The sequence below is a fragment of the Cyprinodon tularosa genome, unplaced genomic scaffold (assembly GCF_016077235.1).
Source record: "Cyprinodon tularosa strain WSP-4 unplaced genomic scaffold, ASM1607723v1 ctg66, whole genome shotgun sequence".
NCBI classification, from domain to species: Eukaryota; Metazoa; Chordata; class Actinopteri; order Cyprinodontiformes; family Cyprinodontidae; genus Cyprinodon; species Cyprinodon tularosa.
In genome coordinates, this window is record NW_024039407.1 from 3,534,647 (window position 1) to 3,562,500 (window position 27,854).

The window sequence follows — 27,854 nt, forward strand, 5'->3', positions numbered from 1 at the left end:
AAACATAGGCAGGATAATAATCTGGATGAGCTGACTGCAATGATTAAATTTTCAGGTGGACTTTCTCACTTAAAAAGATTTAGATTATTTAGATGAAAAAACACCTGCCGAGGTGAGTCCGGATGCGCCGCGGCCCAGAGGCTGCTGTTGAATTAAGTTTTCAGGTAGAAAAATAGAACGGGAGCAAAACTGAGTATGATTGTGCTTTATTCAAGTATTTATTACAGAGTATTAATCAAACCCCTCAAAGTCCTCATCCTCTTTTCATCATAATCCGCCGGACGTCGCTGAGCAACTGTAGTCCTGGTCCGGATGGAAAAATTGCACCGTTTCATAAAACAGGAAGCACCACGATGGACCTCCTTGAAAATTTTCAATTTTAATTTCTTCCGCCAGCTTTACTGCTTTTAGTCGAACAGTGACCGTTGAAACGCTGGCCCCACTCGTTCTTTGCTCCACGATCCACCGCTCGAGTCTTTCCTCCAACTCGGGCCACCTCGCCTTATGTCCGCGGAAACTCAGCTGCGTCTTCTTCACCAGTCGGAGTTCGTTTTCCAGTTTCCTCCACTTGCGAACCATTGATTCATTAATCTTGAAATCTCTCGCAGCTGCTCGATTTCCATGTTCCACTGCGTAGCTGATAGCCTTCAGTTTAAACTGGGCTTCATAGGCGTGTCTCTTTGCCATTTCCAGGGTTGTTAAGACAACAATGTTCTGCATAAAGCACATACCTGTTCTTTTATACACAAGCCACGCCCACACTTCCCCCTTTAAGGTTCTCACATACTCATGGTGGTCTCAACAACGTCCGCAGATAGGGCGCACCGCACCATAGGGCGCACCCCACATTTTGAGGGAAAAAAAAGACGTTTAGGTGCGCCTTATAGTCGTGAAAATACGGTAAGTCAGTGTCCTGTGAGTCTGGCTGTCTCTGGGGTTGGCTGGCAAATCTATTTCTGAGTCTTGAACTACAAAAGACATGTTGAATTTTATTATAACATTGTGTATTTTTTCTTGTAAAGTTGGGGATATATTCTATTGCATGTTGCGTATCACAGTAATTCTGTTTCACCTTTAAATCAGCAGCTGTCCCTAATTATAATGCTGCTCTGCTTAAAAACTGATTTATGAACCTGTCTACCAATATAATGATACCAGAGAAAATAATATTAAAGGTATCTAGAAGCTCTGCAGTCTCATTCTTTGCTCAATAAGAAAACAACAGAACAACGAACAGATTTTTCTGTGGTATCTCGAATTTTTTGAACCAACCCGTCTCCTAAGTTTTATAGAAACATATATCGAAGTAGCTGCCGGTTAGAATTCACTGAGTCCTGCTGTGTCTCTCCTCCAACCATGTATTTACTCTGTGCGCAGTGCATAGCGACCCCAAATAATATTATGTCTCAAAGCAACAGATCAGATGATATTCAAGAGCTGGGACTCGAAAGCAGCGGGAGATCGAGGAAAAAACATGAACTGAAAAAGCTCAGAACACAGTTAGCTGCACCCAACCCCAGTTACTGTTGGCTAAAGTAAATCAGCGGAAAGGTGGAAAAAAAGAGGAAATTATTGGTGGGGACTGTCCCTTCCATGCCAAAGTTGGTGGGGACATGTCCACACAAGTGCTTCAGAAATTCTGTAAAAGTTTAAAAAACAATCCCCCGGACTTGGTTTCCAAGGTTTGAAGACGTTTCGCTTCCCCTTCAGGAAGCTTTCTCACTTCAAATGTCTGAGAAAAGCTTCTTGGAGCTTCCTGGAGGGGAAGCGAAACGTCTTCAAACCTTGGAAACCAAGTCCAGTGGATTGTTTTTCAAACTTTTACGAAATGACTATGACCTGGAAGACTGAGAATCTTCATCAGCATATTGTTCTTCAGAAAGTTACGCCAGTGGTTCAGACCATCAAAAAAGGGTCTTGAGACCAAGGCAAATAATTGAACTTTATTGATCTCACATTGGAGAAATTCACCTCTGCATTTAACCCATCCCCTTGGTAGCAGTAGGTTGCCATTGTGTGGCGCCTGCGTAGCAATACAGGGTTCAGAGTCTTGCTCACAGACCTACAGTAGAGTGCAGGCTGCTGGGATCGAACTGGGTTCTTGCAACCTTCTCAAAGCACAAGTGCACTGCTCTAATCACTAGGCCAACACGCCCTTAGGCTGCTGTAGGCACCAGATCTACTAGGCCTGTGCATGCCAGTAATGTTAAACTCTATGATTGGCTGAATGTTGCTACAAACACTGGTAATTGGCTGGCAGCTGCTTAATAAATTTGTGCTCTTTAAGATATTTATCAAAGGACAGTGTCCCCCCTTTGTGAAGAAAACAAATTAAATAAAAGCCTGGCATTTTCATTGAATTTGTTTTTTATATTCATGGCATAAAATTAAGAAAATGCCTACATCAGTGTTACATAGTGGCAACTGAATAAATAATGGCTTTCTTACCTTGGCAGACTGTGCCGTTCTCCAGTGCCTCGTACCCAGCTTTACACATGCACCGCCCAATAGGAACCATCCACTCTCCGTCCCCGTTGCAGTAGAGCTTGATGGGAACATCCACCTCCTCCCCATTGGGGACACAAATGCCTCTGGCTGCCACCAGAGAAGTGCTCTCCGCTCCTGACAAAGTCTCTGGGAATACAGCACCATTCTGGATCACTCGAGGACACTTCCTGTAGAAGACCTTAACAGCAATGATAGACATGCAGGCTCCATAATCCTGGAAAGCCAAGTAGAATCCCTTCCGTGAAACGGGTCCAAAACTTCGAACTTCCCGGTTGATCTTCATTACGCGTCCACCAAGTTCAACCTGAGAGAAACTTTCATCAGCAGCTATTGTGTCCACTTTCACCCAGGGGTTCTCCATCCAGGAGGGGAAAACTTTGGTGGCCACATCAGAGTCCGCCTCATAGTAATAAAGGTTGAAAGTCTCTTTGCAGGATCCAGGAACACTGGGGATGGAACTGCAGTCCCGCACGGAAAATTTCATCTGTACATGGATGCGCTGAGCGCCTCTACGATGGATGTACTTTGTGCGTATCCAGTTATTCTGGCTGCTGTCGAAAACATTGCATACCTGGTATGTCCGAATTGTATTCATATGTTCGTCATAGCCACTTACTTCCTCCCACTGAAACATAGACAAAACAACAAAACAGAATTACAGATATCAAGTAATATGCAGGTAAATACATCCAGTTTAATGCTACAACTCAGTACCAAGTTTAAAAAGAAAAATTACTGTTTCATGACCATAAACCGAAAAGTTAGTAATTTTTTTATGACATTTTAACATTTTAAGTCTTTTGCCTGAAGTTACTTGAGTTTCCTTTGAATACATATAAAGTAATAGGTGCTTCCCTGCGCAAACACCTTAATGCTGTCAGCTGGATTCCATTGACAACAAGCTGTAAAAAGGATTACTCACCACCAAAAGAAATAGTTTACTGATCTTTATATACACTTTTTTCGCCTTACTGTCTATCATTAAGTCAGGCAGTTTTCCTGCTTTTCTTTAGGTGACTCAGGATTATCAAAATGAATACTATTTTCTGCAAGCCAAAATAGTGAGAGAAAGACTACTTATTTTAGAGATTTAATGTCACTTTCCTGAAATGTAGAAGCTTAAATACACTATACCTCTAAACAATTTGGCAAATGCCAGATGATGATGCTGTTGCTTTATGAGCTTGTCTAAACTCTAGATCCCAACAAATACAGCTTATCTTTGATATAATTTCCAAGCACCACCTTTCTACAAGTATAAACACAGTTATTACACTTCGAGAGGCGGGTTCTGTGTCCATGAGATTAATGCATTTGGGTAAGAAATTTAAGAAACAACTCCAGAACAAAAGCAAAAGACCAAGCACCATGATCCGCAGCGAAAGAAGGTCTGCACTGACACATGGAGAAAGGCCGCTCAGAGAGGAAAAGCCAGTCCTCCAAAATAAATGTTTATAATATACAGATGAACTCTCAGACACAGCTTTGAAGAGACTTCCTATGGTCTTATGTACCAATAATTAATCTGTTTGGCCTTGGAGAGAAAAGAGTGAAACTTGAAAGCCAGAGTACACTGTACTGTGAGGTATGGTAAAGTCAGCATCATGCCTTTGAAACGTTGAAGCATTCCACGCAAGACATCATCCAGAAGGTAAAGACTTTGACATATTTCCAAATAGGCAATTAACAAATTATGAAATGAATTGTTGGAGCAGCCATCCATTTCCAATTTTATTTAAAAATCTGTGAGATTTGAGATGCATGCATCAAATTAATGTAACTGTCTTTATCCTGAATAAATTAATAATATTTTTTATTTAAATTATTGATAATTTTAATTATATGTTTACTTTATGGCCATGTGCTGCAGACATTATTTCCTTTCATCAAAGAAATCAAAGTTATCAGTGCTACAACAAAGTCACTCTTTGATTTAGTCCTGAGAGGTGATCTAATGCTAACTTTGATTATGTGCCATATTAAGGAAAGCCAAAATAGGCATTAAAAAATTCAAAATTTTGGAAAAGATTTAATCGAATAATTGATAAAAAAAAAAAGAAAAGTGAAGACTTTAGTATAGAGAATTAAATAGAGAAGTTTAAATTTTCTTCAGCTGTGAGTGTTTCACATCTGGTAGTTTTTATGGCGGTGTTGACCTTAAAGATTAATTTATGCGCTTTTGATTATGTTTAACGTTTTACTGTTACAGGAAGTGTACAGTGCAGTTTTTTGTCTTGACTTGATCGCGTCTTTTCTTTGTCTTGGTCTCAAATGAATAAAAGAACCACTCAACAATATAATCTAATCTGATTATAGTTTAAAATCCCATTTATGCTTTTTATCTTCCATAAATAATAAAATTCAAATTTTTATATTTTTTTTCTCAAACTCTTCATGCATTTGCATAAAGACCTATTGACATAGAGAGTCTATAGGGTCCAAAACCTGGTGCTCAGCATAGCCAGCATGTTTTAGATGTGTCTCTGTTCCAGCCCAGCCTACTCAAATGATTGCATGGCCATCATGTGCTGCTGAAGCATGTGAACTCATTCATATTTCAGGTGTGAGAAAGCAAGGAGACGCCTTAAACGCGCAGGACAGGGTCCCTGAGGAGCAGGTTTCGAACCCAATGGCCTACAGCCATGGAACTTAACTTAACCAAAGCTGAAGAGGCATCCAGCTCAGAAATACAAAAAATATTCTAGTACACCACAAAAAAAAAAAACACTGTATCCAAGCCTTCATTCCATAAAAACAAAGGATCCTGCATCCTGGTATCCACAATAGTGTCTTATAATCAATGGAAGTTATGCTATGAGAAGCTGCAGTAGTTTGAGACAGAGCACAGATGGTAAATTTCAAGAGATGTGGCTGTTTTTTTTTTTATTGTCAGTGTAAATATATACACATCACACCGTAGAGACTATGGTTAGACACAAAGTGCTCTTCAGTTTGTTTCACTCACCCCTTGCGATGGGTAAATGCTCCAGCCAAGTTCTGCTGTTGCGGTCGTTGAATCCATCAAAACTTCTGCACAAAAAGGAAATAGATGAGAAGATTGAGAAACAATTCAAACTTTCAACAAATGTTTTACACTCTTAAGCTGTAAAGAAACAAGCAATCATGTTTAAGTACAGTTGAATCAATCACTTTTTTTTCCAGAGATAAAACACGTATCAGACAGCATTCCATAGAGGAGGTTTTAGAGTGGTTTTAAAGCTTTATTGTGGCCCCAGGTGTATAAAAGCAGTTGTAGATCTTTTCAAGCAACAGATGCTTTGTGAATTCAAGCCTTCTACTCTGTTAGGATGTGGCCAGTGAAGAAATAGTTTACTTTGAACTAAACATTCCTATTTCATCTACTTGTGGTAGTAGTTGGAAACAACAGGATCTCCTGGTGTAATGAGAAGCATCAGGGTGTGAACAGAAATCAGCAGCTGCCTATAAAGTCTTCAAATTAGCTTAAGAACAAAAGACAGATAGCTTCATTGATTGTCCACCTCCAATAAATACCCTACTGTAAAACTGAGAACGATTGATTTCTAGAAAGTTGAATGTCTGTATTCAGTCAAGTAAAGACGCTGAGGAAGACCTTTAATAAAAGATTTTTCAGTGATATCAAACAGGAAAAGATCAAATGTGTTCATAATCAAATATTAACAAGCAATGTTTTGATGCTCTTCTACATAAGTCTGATCTGTAGGTGTAAGGTTGAGCTCTAGAGGGAGGGGCAGAGTAGAAAAAGGCCTGCCATAGTGTTTCAGGTTATTTATGAATCGTTTAATTTAAAGTTGACTCATGTTATTGACTGGCTAACAAAGTTTTCTCTCTCATTAAGAGGATCTTTCCTTAACATAACAGGCTATTTTATTACAATAAGGTGAATAAATAAAATAAAGGTACATTATATCTTAACAATTACTTGACTACATAACATTATGTTCTCACATGATTTAACTTAAGAGTTATTTATACTATATAACAAAACAGGAACTTGTTAGCTCATTGAATAAAAGATGAAAGGAAAAATATAAATAGAATAAAATATTCCCTTTTCAAGGTACCCAACATAAAAAAAAAAAAGGGGGGGGGATGGTAAATCTTTTTTTTTTTTTTTTGGGAGCATACATTGTCAAATTAACATAGTCTATTAACCTAAAGCAATATGCATGCTATGTGTTAGGATTCCAGTTTGTGTGGGTTGTTTTTGTGTTTTCCTCTTTCCACCACCAGGTGGTGCCCTGTCCTTGTTGGGCTTCCCTGCAACCCTGCGGCTAGTTGGGTCATTACCGGAGGAGTACTTGAGCAGCGGGCTGTCACTACCTTGACGCCAGAGTGTTTGCCACTTTTGGGTACACTAGCCAAGCTGAGTTTAGCAGAGTATACCAATCTGCTGAGTTCCAGCTTCTTCTTCAGTGTTTTTCTACAATAAACTTGTTAAACCTTTCCCCTTGGCCTCTGAGTGGTTCTCTTTATGACACTATGATTGTTACATGTCAGGTACGCCAGTCATTGACCTTGACCAAGGCACCTTACAGTAGAACTGTAGTCAGTTCTTGGACTGCCATGGCTATCACTGCCCCTACATAGTTAGGGACAAATGCAGAGGATACATTTCCCACTGGGATGCGCTTCATAGTCATGGTAGGACACTTCTTTTTTATTTAATTTGCTCAGGCTACTCATAAGCCCACAGCCCGACAAATGTTGAAAGGGCAATATTATTGCCACTACTGTTAATATATGGTGGAAAATTTTACACATTCAGTAATACAATGTAACAGGGGATGCTATGGGGGGATGTTCATTTAATAAGGTAATGATTTTTAATATATTTTTTAAGAAGACGAATGCCATCCCCCCTCACCCCCCCTCAACTCGAGTTCCGCCTGCACTGAAAGAAGCTCTGTCTTAGGGAATGTTCATTTCAATCCAGTAAACATTTATTTGAAAATAGTAAGTAGTTTTTTTTTTTTTTCTTTTTTTATTGTTTTCATGTCATGATGTGATGTTAGTAGTATAAAAACACCACAGGGTGGATACCAGTTAAGGCAATAATTCCTTTATCCAATCGGGGAAATAGAGGATGAGTGAGAGGTTTAATATAGTCTGTAAAACTCTGGATTCTGTCCCCTTTGTCTCTGCAGCTTTGATGATGCTTGCAAACGCCTTACTGATGGTCTGGGCTTATTGTGTTTTATCAATGCTTATCAAGTTTATTTTTTTATGTTAAAGATATTTTTTGGGATCACATTCAGTAAGTGGATTGAAACTTTGATCATTATTCACCAATTGGTTTATTTAATTTATCTCTATGGTAAGGTTATTTGGAATGTCTTTTCAAAAGCTTTAGCAAAATGAAAAAGTATAAGATAAAAAAAAAAAAACTTGTTAGGACCTAGAAAAGGAATTTTTGGCTGTTTCTGAGTGATACTAGGATGAGAGCACCACTGTTGCAACCAAGTGGCCCATTTTTCCGGGTGATCGCTTCCTGTTAGTGTCAGCAGCCATTAATGAGGAGTCGGGAGCGAGTGGCAAGCCAGGTGTTAGAGCCACAGTTAGGCAGGAACAAAGAGGCCACTGGCACTGACCCGCAACAGAATTAAAATGACTCTATTCACACTCAGTTCAAAATGGTAAAATATCTGAACTGAATTCAAATTCCCATGAGCAAGCTCAGACTTAGTTGTGCACAACACAATTTCTTGTGAGGTAGCTGCCTTGATGGTGCTGTTATAAGTTTTGTGTGATGATGTTGTTTTTTACTGGCAGTTTTTTTCATGTATTATAACGACGTGAAATATCACGTAACAGGAATATATTCTTAATAGGTTTTTATCCAGATATTTTCAATTTTCACAGACATACAATCATCCAACCTCATGAAATCAAAGCTGATAAACTTGTTACTTGATGTTATGTGTTTTAGGTGTTTTAGATGAAGTGTCTCTTAATAAGAGTTGAACAAAAGTGTGGGGAGGAAGTTAAAGATGATGTCAAACTGGATTTCAGAAATGCAAATATTTTCCTCTATTTTTTTCCCCATTTGCTGTTCCATCAGGTTGTTTTTTTATTATGCTTTTGGAGTCTGGAGCACTACTGCTGGGTGGATGCACAGCTTGGCGTGCAGACACACAGCCCATCACATGCTTAATTTGCCTAGGTTCTCCCTTGTGTCCTCCAACAGTCCCATGTGAGGTTAAATGGAGTTATATTGCCCTTAGATGAGGGTATGTGTACCTCATTTCTTTGTGTTAAATCCGAGACGTGCTGGTGAACTACGCAGGGTCTACCCCACTTCTCATTCACTGACTGCTGGAGATAAAACACTTTCAAGGACAGCCAATTAAAATCTAAAACGCCATTTTGAGGTTTTTCTTTCTGCATGATCAAACCCATGTGGAGGAAAGCAAGATACACCACCGGCAAACAAAGGGAAAGCCTAAATTAAATGAAAAACAAACAATGCTCAGACTTAGTTGTGCACAACACAGCTTGCAATTAAAGTAAAAGCATATATTTGTCCATACCAGACACAAAAACAGATACACTATGGTACTGGTTGCTTAGCCCTGGTCCGCATGGATCCACTGTCCATGCTTTAGATGTGTCTCTGCTCAGACGTTATTTTAATAATTGTGTTACCACATCCTTAGCATTCAATCAAGAGCTCCAGAAGTCTGTTAATTGGCTATTAATTTAAGTCAGGTAGGCAGCAGCTGTACTAAAACACAAAACTGAATAAACTGGTAGTAAAGCTGTCTATAGCAGCTAAAAGACATCTATATCTGGTTACATTCCTTCATTTCAGAAATGGCCTTAAACACATCAGTTTGCTAATGATCTTTTCAGTTTATACAAAATGGTATAAAATACCGGTAACATCTAATTATTGCATCTCAGTACATCTTCATACAACATCTCCCAATAGCAACAGTTGATGTTGGTTTGTATTTCATCTAAATGCATCCTGCAGTTATAAGGTTGATTATAAACACATGATAATACAGATTATAAACTCTGCAGTGGAATAAAAAACGAGGCAATCTGCCTGAAGAGGTATCATAGCTCAATCTTTGATTCAGACAGGATCATGATCTCAAACAAAACTAAGACAAAGTGGCTCAAAAAGATTAAATGATAATAACTCAGTCGAAGTCCAGACCACAAAAGGGAGACCAGGTAAGAAACGTTTGGGAACCACATGATTAAGCCAGAACTGTTGCCTTGTAGCAAGAAGGTTTTGGGTTTGATTTTTTTCCCGGGGTCTTTTCTGCATGTAGTTTGCATGTTCTCCCCCTGTATGCATGGGTTCTCTCGCCAGGTACTCCAGCTTCCTCCCGCAGTCCAAAAACATAACTTTTATGTTAACTGGGATCTCTAAATTGTCCTTAGGTGTGATGTTTGTGTGCATGATTGTATGTCTTTATACAGTACATCTCTGTGTTGCCCTGCGACAGACTTGCGACCTGTCCAGGGTGTACCGCGCCCATAGACTACCGGAGATAGATACCGGCCCTACCGCTACCATGACGGAATAAGCATGATGGATGGATTGATAAGTTAGTGTTTCTAACATAATTTTCTTTATTATTCCAAAACTGTTAAAAAAAATCTTTTAAATTAAATGTCTTTACTGACAGTGACTATGAATTAATCCTCCTATTTGTGACTGATTAACTTTTTTTTGCCATTTCTTAATATCTCTCCTTAAAAATGAGAAATGTCATGAGTACGTTTTTAATATAGTGCCTTTCAACACTTTTTACTATATTCTCTTGTTTAATTTGTGTTGTTTATCAAAATACCACTAAACAAATATTATGTAACCAAAGCATTCTCTCATTTTAATAGAAGTATTATAATGTGAAATAATTTAAAAATTACAGAATTTAAAAATATTTTTTAAATCAAACTTAATAAATTTTTTCTTGTTTAGTAGTATATAAATAAGACTACATGCAGCTGACTTGATGCCAATTTTACACGACTGTTTGCTTGACTGTTTGGGGCTGAATGAAATTGGGATAAGTCAAACTCCTGATGAAAAAAATACATGTTTATAACACCCCGAAGAAATAAAATCTTTTGACAAATATACTCCCTGACGGTCTGTTCGACGACATTTACCCAAAGGAGCAGGACATGTGGAAACAAATTTGTCATAATCAAAGGGAAAGAGAGTTAATACACGAGTGAATGTGCGTTAATAATAAAAGGCATTACTGCAGCACCACATTTAAAATGTATGTTTGCTCAGCACAGCTGGAGTTTCTAGTGGAAGAAGGAGAGGGGAGTGGGAACAGCATGTGCCTGCAGAGATGAGGCACATTAGTATCTGATGTCCTCTTTTCATGGCCACACCTTTAACAAGCTGGTCTTCATTCCCAGCAGTTCAAGTAGGACATATTGCTGAAAATCACCTGGTTTCTTAGATTTATTTCAATGTAAATAATTTGGCTGTGAGAACAAGTTTTATTTGAATATGTTTAAACTCAGACCTTGTTGAATACCATCAGAAAGTTTTGTAAACAATTGAAAACATGCATGTAATATTATTTCCTGCAGACCGTGGAGTTAACTTTCATTCGTCCCCTTAGCTCCGTCTCTCCCTGTAGTTCTGCTGTATGGATCCAGGGAGAGCTCTTGTGCTTCCATCCCTGTGAATGCTTTAATAAAAGTAGGCCAAAGAGGAGGAGAGAGTGGGCCAACTAAGCCCAGCATGCATAATCCTACTAGGCTGCATCACATAAGTGCCATGATAGATCAAACCAACTGAGACGCATCACCAAAATTATTTTGTTTTACGTCGCAGTCATGGTCGTTAACAAGCCTCCAGCTTATGCTCTCGTCCTCATGCAATGTCAAATAGTTTATTATGGTAGTTTTGAACAAGTGTGTGTCATTATTGTTAAATAAAACTAATGCATGATGACATGACGAATAATTGTTAGTTCAAAGTGCTTGGTATAAACACCCAAAAAAATTACCTTTTTATATTTACTTCTATCTTCTGTGATCCAACTCAGTATAGATTTTGCCATCTCTTTATGACCTAGAGAAGGAGCCATTAAATAATTGATTGCACAACTTTGCCCTTATTTAATATCCACAATAATAAAGATAAACATGGACTTACATGGTGGTGCCCTTCCACATAACATAAATGAAATTATAAAGCTCTTTAACTAAACTGAAAAACTGATAAAGGTTTATTGGCATCCTTTTTATGTTATCTTCAGTTAATGAATAACTGCATGCAAAATAAGCGAATAACTTCATTTAATATTCAGTGTAGGGCTGCAACTAATGATTATTTTGCAAATCGATTAATCTGTTGATTATTTTTCAGATTAATTGATTAATAATTGGATAACCAAAGGTTCCTTAAAGAGGGTTTTTTTACAGAATTAAACCAGGTGAAACTAAAACTTGTGGATTTTTGGATAGAACATATTGACAGGAGAATTTTTTTATTTATTTATTTTAAATGTGAAACATGTATTTATTTTTTGCTCACTTTTTGTATAGTTACTCCTCTAAGTGGGTCGCTCTGTCAACTATAGGCATGTTTTACAGTTTCCAGACTTAATGATTCATCAATTACTGAATTAATATATGATTGTTTTAATTAATAAATTGTTTTAGCCCTAATTCAGTGGCAGCACTTTTTGCAACAGCCATCCCAAACAAGCATTCCCTGTCCTTTACCAATATAACACAGGATATACCGTTTTGGATTTACTTAGAATAATTTTCGTTTTTTCCCCTGGTGCTTTTAAAATGTTTTTTCTAGGTAACTATCTCATTGAACGATCCATTCTTGACACTAGGCCATATGTTTCACACCAGTATGCCTTGAAAGCATTAAGACCCAAATTAAAGCACAACTGATTCAAGGTCCTTCGTGAAAGATGCAACTGAAGAACCATAAAAAACAAACTGATGACCTGTACTCTCCCTCCTATTAACCTGGTATTGCATTTCCATTTCTGTCCACATCTGGAGAAGTTGTTTATTTTTTTCACCTTCTTTCTACAATCATATTAGATTTAGTTTATTTTCATAGCCCAAATTCACAACATATTTTATCTCAAGGCACTTTACAGAGACAGTTCAACCAGATCATACATTCAGATTAGTTCCAAGTTTTCTATTTAAGAAAAAACAGCTGATTGTATTGCATCATTGCCTGGAGAGGAATCCCTCACACTGAACATGCATCCAGCGAGTGTGGGGAGGAAAACTCCCCTGTAACAGGAAAGCAACCCAGAGCAGAACACGGCTCAGTGTGAGCGGCCATCTGCTAAAGCTGACTGGGATTCAAGGGGATAGAGGCAGAGATACGAAGGGTAACTCTAAATTGGCCTGACAGGTGGCCCCCGTCCCATGACAGACACGGCCAAGAAGACAAGCTCCATGATAGAGGATGAAAGAGAGCACATACAGCTAGTCACAGTAAAAGAAACAGGACTACACGGAAAAATAAACATTTATAAACTGCTTATGGCGGCAGCCCAGACGATATTTTATTCCAGGATGGTATCACACTCAAACAGAACAGATGAAGCTACTATGGCACAAAAGCAGAGAGTACATAAATATATGAGTGGAACTACGGTAACAAATATTGCAGAATCGGTCCTTATGTCCTCCAACAGTCTAACCCTTTAGCAGCATAACTAATGAGTTAGTTCAGGATAACCTGAGCCACTCTAACTATAAGCTTTATCAAAAAAAGACACATTTTAAGCCTAGTCTTAAAAGTAGACAAGGTGTCTGACAAATGTGCAAGAGAAGGGCAAGAGAAGATCAGTTGAGTTTGTAAAATAGAATCAAGTGTTGTCTCAAAGCACAGTAGAAGAGATGTACTATGAGTCTGTTACTGTTGCTTTCAAATGACTCTCTCCTCCAGCGCAAAACACCCAAGTAAATATAGAGTATCATTGCTTCTAGATATTTTCAAAGATGTCTTAAAATACTATGCATCATTTAAGTGAAGTGCTGTCACAAGAATTATGGATGACCTTGCTGCAGAAACTTTGGGGGAGTAAAACATCCATAAAAACAGGAGAGAAGCAGCATCATCCTCCGCTGAGTCAGTATATGACCATGAAACAGCTGTGGTACAAGTTCTGGATATCAACAGCAAGCATCCGAATATTCTGTCTTGGTTTTGACAGGATCTCAGTGATGCCTTGCACACTGCTAACCATAGCATCTTTGCTGATATATTAAAGAATGTCTGTGTTTTTCCTGTACCATGTGTTGGGATCTGGAGGTCTGTCCACCTTTCTCCAGCAGAGGGCGTTCTAGGTCTCCTGGAGCTGAAGCTGACCACCACACCTGTGGCTCATGAGCTCATCAGGAGACCAGCATTTAAGGAGGGGCAGAGCTACAATCCGACGCCAGAGTGTTTGCCAGTTATGGTTAGCAAGCCTGAGCCAACCTGCCTGTCTGAATCTCTGACTCCCCTGAAGCCTGAACCCGAACCTAATCTGTTTTTTGTCCTCTCTGCTTCTCGGGAAGAACCTGCCTGGAAACCTGAAAACCTGGAAGAGTTTCTCAAGCGTGAAAGCAAGCTGTCTGTTCCCAGAAGAACCCTGAAAGTCCAACTCAGTCTGAAACCTGCCTGCCCGCTCTCAGTAAGAGCTGAGAGAGAAGCTCTGAACCTGCTCAGTAAGATTAACTGCTCTGCCTGCCTTCAGCCTCTGGACCCTCCTGGTTCCCCCCTTCTACAGCTCTGTTCATCTCTGATCAGGTATAGACCTGCAAACACCCAACCTGCAAGTTCACTGAAAGACTGCTAACCAATCTGTCCCTCTCTGCAGTGAAAACCAGTTGTGACCAGACCCGGACCCAGTTTATCCCAGAAACCATTGTTCTTTATTGTGATTATTCTTCAATAAACTTTGTGAACTTTTTCCCAGCCTCTGAGTGTTCTGCATGTGGGTTAGATCCCTGAAAGCCAACATGACACCATGAAATGTTTAGATTTTAATCGGCAGACATGTGCTTCTTTTTGTCCTTTAACAATTGTTTTTCTTAGCAAAGAAAGATTGCATGTGAGGTTCCTCGAGGAAACAAAAATACCTCTTGTCATAGCAATGTTACTCATAAATAACATTACATTTCTGTCTCCCCACTTGTTCACTACAGTTATTGAATTAGTATGTGCCAAAAACAGTTATAAATGGATGGGTTAAAACATCTTCAAGCTCACTGCAAAAAAGATTTAATAGATTTTTCTTATTCTACCCCCAAATAAATTCAAAGCAGAAAAAAACAAAACGGAGAAAACAAAATCCTCTCTATTATTAAAAATAATTTATTTTTATAAATTATCACATCTTATTATCAGCTTATAAATTATTAGATTTTCAGACCAAAATGTCACCAGATCACAGGGCTTTGTATATTTTGTCTAGGATAACAGGTGCAGAGGCCTCAGGGTAAGTATATTTGTAAGCTTTTATACTGTGAGCAATCAAAAATACAAGATATGCATGACTAACTGCATCTAGACACACCAGATCTTTCGGCCCCTTGTATATATATTGTTTATGCAAGCAAGGAGCAACCAGTAATCCTTTGACGTGCTTAACTTCCTAAGAATCGTGGCAGACACATTCCACATGTAGAGTTATCTGCTGCTAATTGCCAAATATGGTCAAATATTACCATAACATATTGATATGTGTGTCTGTAAGTCTTCAAAGAGAGGCTGTATCCTTTCTATATTCAAGACTCTTCCTATTTGGCTTTAACCTGGCCAGATTGAATTAATGGGATCGGCCATTTTTGATACAGCCCAGGTGGAAATACATTTTTTCTTTGTTCAACAAAAGCCTTCTCTTACTGAGACATCTTACATCAGTAGATCACAACCTCAACACATTAAGGTTTCTTATAAAAAAACAGGGACAGAAAAAGTCTCCATGTTTAACTTTCAGTAGCTTAGATGAAAGAATAGAATAGAATAGAAAATCCCCTTAATTGTCCTCCAATGGGGAAACTGTGGTGTTACAGCAGCAGGTGAAGGTTGCAGCAGAAGTGGTCACACAAATCGGACCTTAAAAGATTTTACAGAAATAACAGAATAAGTGACAGAACAGTGATTGTTTCTGAGTAGATCTCTGTATGGTATCAATCAGCTGCTACCACGAGGCTGCTACCTAAGTCCTGACAACCACCATGGAAAAAAAATCAGATTAAATCAATCCCGAAAATCACAGCAATGCTTATTTGTAAAAGTATCACACACAATCGCACATCATACAAAAATCGCACAGTTGCTAACTACCTCAGAGTGGCATGTCAGTATAGAACCACAGAGAAACTGCTCATCCAGAACCTGTTAATCAGCTCCTGAAATAAGGACCAAAAACACTGCTATTTACATATTGTTTTACTAGTAAATCCTTTTCTAAAATTTTACTACTGTTAAATTGGAACTTTAATGCTTCTTTTCATGTGATCATTTCATTTTATTTATCTTCTTATGTAAAGTACAAATCTAAAAGTATTCACATTCCTGGCAGACTTCAGTTTTAAGTAACTTCTAATTTTGATTATTATATTCTTTGTCGACAAGTCCAAACACGAATCTGCCGACGAGCCAGATGATTAGAAGGTGCTTCAAAAGTTGAAAATTGTCAAAATCATGAAACATAGATTATCAAAACAATGTGAAGAGATGCCCAAACCATGTTTTTAGAGTAGCCTATCTCACCTTCCATTTGAAATAAATTAATTGGCTTGACACCAAATGTTTGGCAGGAAAGGTTTTCCTTTTTCAGGAATAACCATATTTTTTATGTTATTTTATTTTCCCTCTTCCCTTTTGCCACTTTAAATTAAACCATGTATGAATAACAAATTACCTTATCTCATGTAGACCAAAAATTCTTTAAATTTAAATTTCAAGCTGATTTACTTTATTATGCAAAAGAAAGACAGTTTAAGATACAGAACAGATAAAGCTATAGTATCTTTTATGATTCAAACAAATCTGATTTTAATTAAATAATTTTGTTAAGTGCCTTGAGATGACATGTGCTGTAAATTGGCACAATATGAATAAAGAATGAATAATTTCATACAATCCAGAAAAATAAAAAATTTAACAAACCAAAAAAAAACATTATGAATAATTTATTGACTTGAAAAAACATGACATTTTTTTCTAAATCTCTCCATGTAATTCTTATTTTGAGTCTGTGTTTTGGGATGTTAATTTGCAGCAGTCTTTGTTCTGTTCACCAAAGCAAGAACAATCAAAGAAGGTATCAGGCTTATCGCCTTTTGGAGTTAAAATGGCATAAACTAATAAATCGAACAAAAAATATTTTCATTAATTCAGACTAAAAAGAGAGATGAGTAAAAAAAAGACTAAATAAAAAAAAATGACTTTTTTAGTAAATTAGTCATTACTCAATTACTCTAAAGAAAATAAACAGCAAGTTTTAAGAATATTGACTCCATGCTAATCAAATAAAGGACAGAATGAAGATAATTCCTGCTATTAGAAATTTGCTATTTCAACAGCTTTTTTATATTAAACATTTATGTTTACTATCTCTTAACTGCTGATATCAATTTTAAAATTGGTTAAACAATGTCCTTGCATAAATCCTGTTGCTGTGACAGACTACAGATATTTCAAGAAGCCTCATACCAATTTACTGCTGGAGCCGTTTGTATCTCTGCTTCTTTCTGTATGTCTTTTTCTGTCCCTTTGGACCCCAGTCGGCCAGATGGCCGATCGCACTGACACTGGTTCTGCCGGAGGATTCTTCCTGCTAAAAGGGAGTTTTTCCTCTCTACTGTCGCTACTAGCATGCTTGGTCTGAGGGATTGATGCAGAGTCAATGACTCGATGCAATTAACTGTTTTTCCTTAGATAGAAAACTTTGAATCAATTTCACTGTATGATCTGGTTGAATTGTAAAGTGCCTTCAGATTAAATTTGTTGTAACTTGGCGCTATTTAAATAACCTGCATTAGATTCAATTGAGATGAGGCACCTGCATTTATTGTATCAGTAAATGTATCATTTAACTTAGGGTGAATTGTTAATGTAAACATTTTCGTGTCATGAGAAACAGTTAATGTATTGTGACAGTTTAAATACCAACTTATGTTGTTTTAACTCCACAAGATGGTCAGTTTTGTCATAAATGTTTTTATATTATCTTGTTTTCTGTACTACTGTATGAAGGTATCAATAAATATCAAAGCATTTAGAAAATCAAGTTACTAGCTACTGCTTAGTGAAAAGATAAGAACACCTTTCTTTTTGTCATTGAGCCAATTTCTTAATGAGTCTGTTTTTATCAGTTCTTTTAGTTACAGACTAGAAATGAATTGTTAGTAGCTTTTTTTCCATTGCCAATTTCATCATTATTCCAAATTAACTGTGAAATTATGTGCTAAAACATTAGTTTAATTATGATACTTCCCATACTGGAAAGATCTCAGATTAGATGAAAATTAGAATAATAGAAGAACTGTTGTTTTATAAAAGAACTTTGCATTTGGTATTACATTAATGAGTGCGGTACAGGGATGTGGAAAAAAAATTGATATTCCATGTAATATTCTGTTATTTTTAAATTGATGTTCACATATTTTTGTTACCCATTGTATTTTTATTTTTGGTGACATAAATGAATTGAAAACAGATAAAAATCTAGATTTAAGCCTTTAGATCCTGGATTATAAAATAATTCACAGAAATTATTATTTTTTTTTTATGACTGTTGACATTGAATTTTCTGACAAATGAAATACAAAAACATACATTTTGCATTATTTTAAATTAGATCAAATATTTGCATCAATTTTGATACATTAGGCATTTCTGTATATTTCTTATACAGTTCCTGTTCACTGCATATGTCTGACTCGGTTTTTAAAAACAAAAACATCAAACTGATGCCCACAGTAGGTCTTAAAAACTATTTAAGCCTGAAGTAAAATCTTAAAAATAGTACTAGATTTTCTCACTTCTCAGCATATCCCCTGTGAATTTACTGCTTTTTTTCTCATATTACAGGAGAGAAGCATTTTAAAGACATAGCCTATTAGAGTCTTTCTTCAGAATAAACACACATGGACAGCCAGACCAACGCATCTAAGTGGTTGCTTTAAACATCCTCTATTTGTTGACTACTCTCAGTGACAACTGATGTTTTTTGCTTAGAATCATTTGCTAGATTCTCAAACACCAACGTTAGTCTATGCAAATGCATCATAACAAAACTTTTAAACTAAATATGGTGTTCAACAGTCAAGTCCAACCGTTAAATAGGGACAAACATTGTAAAATGTTGAGTAACAAATGTTCTGCTAATCTGATCTGATATGAGATGCCTGTTGGGATCTGGAGCTGTACCACCTTCCTCCAGCAGAGTGCGCCGTGGGTCTCCTGGAGCTGGAGTCTTCCAGCACACCTGAGACGCATCTACTCATCAGGAGACCTCCCCTTTATAACCAGCTGCCAGACCTTGCTTCGACGCCGCAGTGTTGACCTTAGTTTGGTTAGCAACCTGAGCCTTGAACCTGAAGAATCTTAGTTGTCTCTTGAGACAGATCAGATTCTAACACTCCTCTGTTTTTGCCTCACAGGAAACCTGTCTCTAGCCAGAAGCTCTGGATGAGCTTAACCTGCCAAATCTGCCCTGGTGAGCCTAACCTGAAGATTCCTATGTGGATTCCCCTGCTGCTCTTAGTGAAGAGCTGGAAACCCTGATCAAGGTCTGCCATTCCAAGTCAGAAGCTAGACGCTGCAGCTGCCCTAGAACTCTGCTGAACAAACAATCTCTGGACCCAACGGTTCCCTCTCTCTCTCAAAGAGAAGCCCGGACTCAGTCAAGGTACAAACCTGAATTATCTAAGACTCATAACTCATCGGCCTGCCTTCTAATCAAACTATCATCTCTGCAGACTTCAGTGAACCAGCCCGGACCAGTTCTTGATCCAGTACATTATCTTGTTTTTTGTGAAACATTCAATAAACTCTGTTAAACTTTTACCCAGCCTCCGTTGTGTTCTGCATGTGGGCTAAGAACCTTAAACCCATTATGACAATGCCTCTATTTTAACGGAAAATAAATGTATCTGTGTCTTAATAATTTTTATTAAAGGTAGTGCACTTTTTGTATAACATTTGACAGAAAAGTTGTTTTTTAGAATTAGTATTTTTTAGAATTTCCAATGATTTTTTTTAACCACAAACCTTTCTAGGATCTTGCTACTGTAATATATGGATTTCTAAATGATCACCTCCATTTTATAAACCGATATACTTGAGAATCAAGCCCATGGAAAACCATGCAAGGAGGTATTGCAATGGTCTGACAGCTTTTTATGTCTTGAAAACTCATCCTTATCACTTATTCAGAGCTTCTGAGTTAAAGCCCCAATCCCACAGACTGCCACTCTGGGACTCTGAGCAAGACCCTTAACCCCACACTGCTCCCCAGGCTCTGCACAATGGCAGCCCACTGCTCCCCAAGAGGATATATTAAATTATAATGTTAAATGCAGAGAGTTAATTTCGTTGCTCTGCACTTGTGACAGTCTAAAGACAATGAAATCAGAATTCTATTCTATATTTTTAGCACCAACATTTACAACACAGCACCAACTCCAGCTGCTGAGACCTTCCAGTATCTACAGCCACCTTTGAAAGCATACAGAAACAAATGTATCATGTTTTTCTTCTTAACAAAAGAGTAGGTTACACTCTGAAGGGGTCACGTGTCCACTGGGAACATATAACCATGCACACACATACTCAAAACAAAGGGCATTGTAGAGTCACCCATTAACCAAACAAACAGGTCACTGGACTGTGGGAGGAAATCAGGGTACATGAAGAGAACCCACACATGCATGTGGAGAACATGCAAACTCCATGTAGAGATTTCCTTGGCTAGGATCTTGCTACTCTACAAACTCTTTTATTCAGAAATGAGTCTTGTTTTTCTTTATGTGTAAAATATAGCTTGGGGGGAACCGTTTTTGACCCGAATTTACCAATGATTATGTGCTCTATATGAATGGTTCAGTTCACCGTCTCTGGATGCTGATAATGTGATCCATGGGTCACTGAAAGTCATTACCCAATGATGTACACTCTGCTAAAGTTAACCTGATGTCACTTTGTGCCTGTTGTCTCACTGATTGCTATCCATCTTTTTAAAAAAAAACTATTTAAAGGCATCTCTCCATCTTCCCTATTTGACATTGTGTTATCATTTTTTAAATACTTTTTTAAATTGTATATCATATAACGAGTTAAGCAATTTCTTGCTCCCTTGGCTTGAACTGAACTAGAAAAGTATCCTTCCAGTTTTCAGCTCCAGTTGGAATCAAACTACAAACCTCTCCTCAACTCAAAGCTCCTTAAAGCCCCTTAGTATTGCAGCTTCATATCACCAGTGATCTTAATAGAAATTCAGTTCCCTCATTTTCTTTTGCAATATGACTTTGCTGATGACCTTTTGTTCTGGTATCTCATGTGAAGAGATGTTTTATCCGGATGGGATTAACTTGGTGAAATCAAGGATAAATAATGAGAAACAAATTGTCAGGGGAAACAAACCACAGCCCTAACCTGCTTACTCTGTTATAGTAAAAATTCTGATGGATTAAATATTCTAAAGTCATATTGTCCCTATTGCTACTCTGCAGATCATTTTGCAAGAGAGCTGTCTGGAAAACCTTTGCATGAAGTGTGGAGTGCATATATTTTCATTGCACTACTCTGGAAAACGGAAACATTTAGGTTTCATAGAGGCCTGTCTGAAAAGCATTTAAAATCTTTGAATTTATCTGTTCTGGAGAAACTGGATTTGGATATGTGATAGTTAAAGATTGACTAAGCAGAAATAACACAGACTATAGCAACTGATACCCTTGGGAAAGAAAATATGCTTCAGTGAATATATGCTAGAGTAAAACATGTGCATCAGTGAACAATAAGACTCAATGTCTTGGTGCCGAAACACCTGTTTGAGCTTTAAGGTAATTTCTACCAAGACATTAGCTATGTTTAGATAAAGCAAAACACTGAGTCTGTTTTTATCATAACATAATCTGTATTACCAACTATATTTCCTCCTGGTACATTTTTTTGTTTGCTTTCTCTTAATGTCCAGTTTTCTTGCGTTACATCATGCTAAACACTGAATAAATACCAGCCCTATGTGATGTTGGTGAGTTTTATGCCATGCCCTTCACCTCTTTTGCTCCCCGCATGGATTATTCACCAGGACACAGAAATAACACAGCCTCCAAGGTAAGAATACAGGTGCTGGTCATAAAATTAGAATATCATGAAAAAGTAGATTGATTTCAGTAATTCCATTTAAAAAGTGAAACTTGTATATTATATTCATACATTACATACAAACTCATATATTTCAGATGTTTATTTTGTTTAATTTTGATGATTACAAATGACAACAAATGAAAATCTCAAATTCATCATATCAGAAAATTAGAATATTGTGAAAAGGTTCAAAATTGATGGCCCCTGGTGCCACACTCTAATCAGCTAATTAACTCAAACCACCTGCAAAAGCCTTTAAATGGTCTTTCAGTCTAGTTCTATAGGCTACACAATCATGGGGAAGACTGCTGACTTGACAGTTGTCCAAAAGACGACCATCGACACCTTGCACAAGGAGGGCAAGACACAAAAGGTCATCGCTAAAGAGGCTGGCTGTTCACAGAGCTCAGTGTCCAAGCACATTAATAGAGAGGCGAAGGGAAGGAAAAGATGTAGTTGAAAAAAGTGTACAAGCAAGAGAGATAACCGCACCCTGGAGAGGATTGTGAAACAAAACCCCTTCAAAAATGTGGGGGAGATTCACAAAGAGTGGACTGCAGCTGGAGTGAGTGCTTCAAGAACCACCACACACAGACGTATGAAAGACATGGGTTTCTGCTGTCGCATTCCTTGTGTCAAGCCACTCTTGAACCACAGACAGCGTCAGAAGCGTCTAAAGAGAAACAGGACTGGACTGCTGGTGAGTGGTCCAAAGTCATGTTCTCTGATGAAAGTAAATTTAGCATTTCCTTTGGAAATCAAGGTCCCAGAGTCTGGAGGAAAAGAAGAAAGGCACTTCATCCACGTTGCTTGAAGTCCAGTGTAAAGTTTCCACAGTCAGTGATGGTTTGGGGTGCCATGTCATCTGCTGGTGTTGGTCCATTGTGTTTTCTGAGGTCCAGGGTCAACGCAGCCACATACCAGAAAGTTTTAGAGCACTTCATGCTTCCTGCAGCTGACCAACTTTTTGGAGATGCAGATTTCATTTTCCAACAGGACTTGGCACCTGCACACAGTGCCAAAGCTACCAGTACCTGGTTGAAGGACCATGGTATCCCTGTTCTTAATTGGCCAGCAAACTCTCCTGACCTTAACCCCATAGAAAATCTATGGGGTATTGTGAAGAAGAAGATGCAATACACCAGACCCAACAATTCAGAAGAGCTAAAAGCCACTATTAGAGCAACCTGGGCTATCATAACACCTGAGCAGTGCCACAGACTGATCGACTCCATGCCACGCCGCATTGCTGCAGTAATACAGGCCAAAGGAGGCCCAACTAAATACTGAGTGCTGTACATGCTCATACTTTTCATGTTCATACTTTTCAGTTGGCCAACATTTCTATAAATCCTTTGTTTTTATTGGTCTTCAGTAATATTCTAATTTTCTGATATGATGAATTTGAGATTTTCATTTGTTGTCATTTGTAATCATCAAAATTAAACAAAATAAACATCTGAAATATATGAGTTTGTATGTAATGTATGAATATAATATACAAGTTTCACTTTTTAAATGGAATTACTGAAATCAATCTACTTTTTCATGATATTCTAATTTTATGACCAGCACCTGTACTCTCTCTTGAAATATGATTCTGCAAACCTAACCCAGAGATTTTTAAAAGGTCCACCAGAAGCAAATTATGCCCTTGATTTACCTTTTTTTTTTTTTTTTTTTTTTTTTTTATATAAATAAAAACATGTGCAAACAGGGTTTTTTTTCAAGCTAATGCTAAATATTTTCTACCTCAGTCAGGGGGATTCTTCAAGATTGTCTTCCTTCTTTTATATATTGAAAATGTCAAGATGATAAGAGGTGTTCTACAAGTCAAACAAAACATTAACAATGGTCAGGAAATGGAGGGAGTGACAAAGTGTGCGCATCGCAAGATCTCAAGCCACATGCACATATTGACTGCCGCCAATCCAGAAACGCGCCCCTAAATATCCACCTCTAATTGAAAGGACAAGCAATCTACTGATCAGGTACACTTTAGGCTTCTATTTGTAAAAGGAGCAGAACAGCAAATACAAAGATTAAGCAGATGCTTTCCTGCTGATCATCAGAATGGGCAAAACACTGGGTTAAGGATATACAAACGTAATTAGTTTGTTATGTTTCTGGCCTGTCAACTAGTATTTGTTTTCATTCCCCTCCCCCTTCTGCTCTGTGCTGCCATTGCTCAGCCTAATTGCCACTGATTTCTCTCACCTGTTTGCCAGCCTTCTTACATGTAAGCAGGCCTCTGTCTAGTTGACAGTGCCAGATTGCCTGAAAGCCTTGGCTAGTAAGCATCCAGCATTTTTCTGTCTGTCTACCTGATCTTTTGAGCCTGCCTAACCCTTGTTGGATCTGTTTTTTGTGCCGCCTGGATCCCTGACCTGTTTCTGTGCCCTGACCTTGTCCCTGGATTCTGTTTTGGATTCTCTGAAAATCTGATCACCTGGCTCTGACCCTGGACCTCCTATGACCAAGATTGTCTGCCAAGCCTCAGTGAAAATTCAGTGTCAAGCAACTAAAGTTTTCTGGAACCAAGACACCCTGCCTGGATATTAAAGGAATAGTACACCCAAAACATGATTAGCCTTCATTTTCTACTCACCCCCATGCTGAACAACACTCTGGAGTACTTTTTTGATATCTCAAATGCATCTGGAGATCTGGGAGGCTTCTTGCTGTCTGCTGACATTCACATAATGGAGGTCTATGGTGCCCGAGTCAGAAAGGTCCATAAAAGTCCACAAAAAACGTGTCAATATTCCTCCATACTGCTCGTCCAATGTATTCCAAGTGTCCTGAGTGGGTAGCGTCCATAATTTACTCGAAACGAAGTCATTTAGAATGTTTTTAGAGCATAAACAGTAGTGTATAGGATTTCCTGAAAGCACGCGCCGGCGCGTTCATGACGCTACGGAAGCCGGCAGACCAAACCAGATGAAAGTGCGCAAGTACTCCAGAGTGTTGTTCAGCATGGGGGTGAGTAGAAAATGAAGGCTAATCATGTTTTGGATGTACTATTCCTTTAAGAAAGGTTGGTGGCTTAGCAGTCTGAACCTTAAATCATCAATCTCAGCCACTAACCTGTTCTCTACCCTCCAGAGGCTCTGGCTCCCCTGACCCTGAAAAACCTGCATTTTTTCCCCTCAATAAATCTTTTAAAGTTATTTCCTGTTGTGTTCTGGTAGTTTCTGGGTCCTCAGTCTGAATCTAACCTAGTTGATACCTGCAATACAACCTATCAAACCCTGAACTGATTGCAGGTGAAATTCCTGAATTAACTGTACATTTAGTGTATTTAAAAGTGGGGGGCAAACTCCCACACCAAACTGTTGTAGTCATTTGGCAGAGGAGACAACTGCCTGTTTGCATCCAAGCATATTTAGACTCTCAGGGATAACAGTGGTGGACATATCCTCTATTCAGCAGTAACATTTTTCACTACAAGGTTATGGATTTTGCACACCATCACTTTTCAGCAAAACAATGTCATGTCTAGATGCAATAAAGCAGACCTTATGTACAGCCCTAAAACGGTTGGACAGATATTTTGTGCAGTGAGGCTGCAGTCATTTTTATGCAAATAAACAAAAACAAAAAACTCAACCATTACTGAGCTTACCGTAATTATGTTAGTATGTTTATTAACAAAAACGAAACACTAACAGCTGCCAGGAAGCAAGAAGCCACCACTGCGCCTGAAAAGGGACACTGGGGGGTCTGAACACACAAAATAAGGCACTTCTGTATGCTTCGAAGTTAACACTATCTTAGCACACGAGTAATTGATATAAAAAGAAAGTGAAATGTGTTGAATTATCATTGTTCTACTTTAATTTGCAATTTTTTACGAGAACTGGGTGTTGTGAATACATCTGCTTAGGGGTTGATTTCACTGTAAGTCAAACAATAGTGCCCATCACTGTCTTTTGATCACCTTCTTTTACACATATTTAGTGTTGTTGCATTAAATTAAGGAACAGAAAAATTTTAAATAAATTACTCAACTTTACAAAATAGTTGATTTGCTTCACTGTAAAAAAAAACACAACTTCCTCTTTGGGCTGAAAAACTATTTTCCCTTGTGTAAACCTGAAAAACTAAGTTTTACACGTAAGAACAAATATTTCAGTCAGTTCAGAAAACCAAGGTAGCTGTAATCTTTAACATTGTTTAATTTGTTGCATGTACTAATACCTTTAAGTTTCTTGTTATTCAAACAATTGAAAATTCTTCTAACGTTGCTTTTGTTGAGAATACAGGAAAACCAACTTTTGGGGTCTGCTTTTGATTTAAAGCCTCAATGTTCCTTTAATGTTTAATTTTAACAATACAAACTGCTGCTATAGAGATGCTGCTGACTGAAATATCATTGTATGTTCTGTGCAATAAAAAAATAAATCTTATCTAAATGTAAAGTTGCTGCAAATCATAGTTAGGCTTAGTTGGTGCATTCAGCAGCATTGCCTAGAGATCATGTGAAGCACAGGCATTTTCCCTCCTTCCATTTGCTATCCAATGTTCATGTTATCCCTATTCTTATTTTGGATCTTACTAGATGAGGACCTAGAAAGTAAAGAAAAACCACCCACTGAATACATAAAAAAAAAGATGTTGGAATAATAATATGAATCAGGAATGAGACAACAAGCATTCAGACATCAACAGTTAAGGCGAACATAGATGTCAATGAGATAGTGCTGCACAAAATAGTATGGTGGCAGAAGAAGGCAGAATATAGTGGCAAAGTAACAACACATTGCCAGCTAAAGAAATACCAACAGAACAAAAGACAAAATAGAGATGCTGAGGAAAATTAAGGCCTTAATGCTGGTAGTGGTCATTGGATTATCAGGGACTGTAAATCCCAAAATGGGAGTTTTGGATTTACACACATCAGATTTTTGTTACAAAAAAAAAAAAAAAAAAAGCAGAGGTCAGCCCAGACGGAAGACACTTTCGGAAACTATTCTACATATTAAAGACCCACTTAATAAACCATTACCTAGCCATTGCCCAGCTCTGGATCAAACTCACTGTAGAGATGCTCCGATCCAACACCCGGATAGGATTTTAGGTCAAATGTCGACCAATTAGCTGGATCAGATATCGGATATCAGAGACAACCTATTGCGATTTATGGGTTATGGGCATTTCTTTCTTTTTCTGCCTATCTGTTAATAAATAATGTAATAGAATAGAATAGAATAGATTTACTTTATTTATCCCAAGCTGGGAAATTGTAGTGTAGCAGCAGCTTTACACATAGCGACAGTCACAACACAATAAGATAAAGAAAAAGTAAAAAATCACATTTATAACTGTGTTAAATTCTTTCCTTTTTTAACAATGTTTATGTAAAGGCTAAAGTCTTTACTCACATGGCAAGATATACAGTTCATTCATTCAACTGCTGAATCTGTGGTCCTCAGATCGAGGACCACCCTAACAAACAATCGTAGCATTTAGATGGATTTTGTGGATACTCAGAAGCAGCAAAATGCTCGGATGGTCTCCCAGTTCTCTGCAATACCTTCAAAAATCTCCTGATGACTAATTTCCTCTGTGATAATCTATCTAAATGTCAAAGAATAACTAACTCCACTCCCTTCTTGGCACTGAAATGTTTAATTAGGTTTATCAGCAATATCAAGCGGCATTTTTTCAACTGCACGGAGATCACGTTTTATCATTAGATAGGGTGTATGCACATTGTTTTAGCAGTGAAAAATATTGATGCATAGAGGTCCCTGTGTTTGAGGTGCATAACAATTTAACAGTTATGTCGAAAATATGAAAAATCAGTTCCAATATTCTGATGATCCCAGGACTATCATTCAAGCAAAGTGGTCCCAAACATCTTGTGCAGAGACATCTTAAACACTCAGCATCAGCTGTCTACTTTTGATGCAAAGGTGAAGCGGCTCTCTGGGTTCCTCCTGGAAAACCAGCCTCTTAATGTTTATTCCTGAGGCTACTTCCTACATTTTCTTCACCTGATAAA

General features: G+C 37.9%; 1 protein-coding gene across 1 annotated transcript in view; it reads right to left on the reverse strand.

Annotated features, from left to right (window-relative positions):
- Positions 1-27,854, reverse strand: part of ephb2a (eph receptor B2a) — a 52,976-nt gene that overhangs the window by 23,265 nt on the left and 1,857 nt on the right. The window contains exons 2-3 of the mRNA XM_038309356.1: positions 5,474-5,538; positions 2,449-3,133 (exon numbers count right to left, since the gene is read on the reverse strand). Of these exons, the coding sequence (XP_038165284.1) occupies positions 2,449-3,133; positions 5,474-5,538 (750 nt within the window). The remainder of the gene's footprint in view (positions 1-2,448; positions 3,134-5,473; positions 5,539-27,854) is intronic.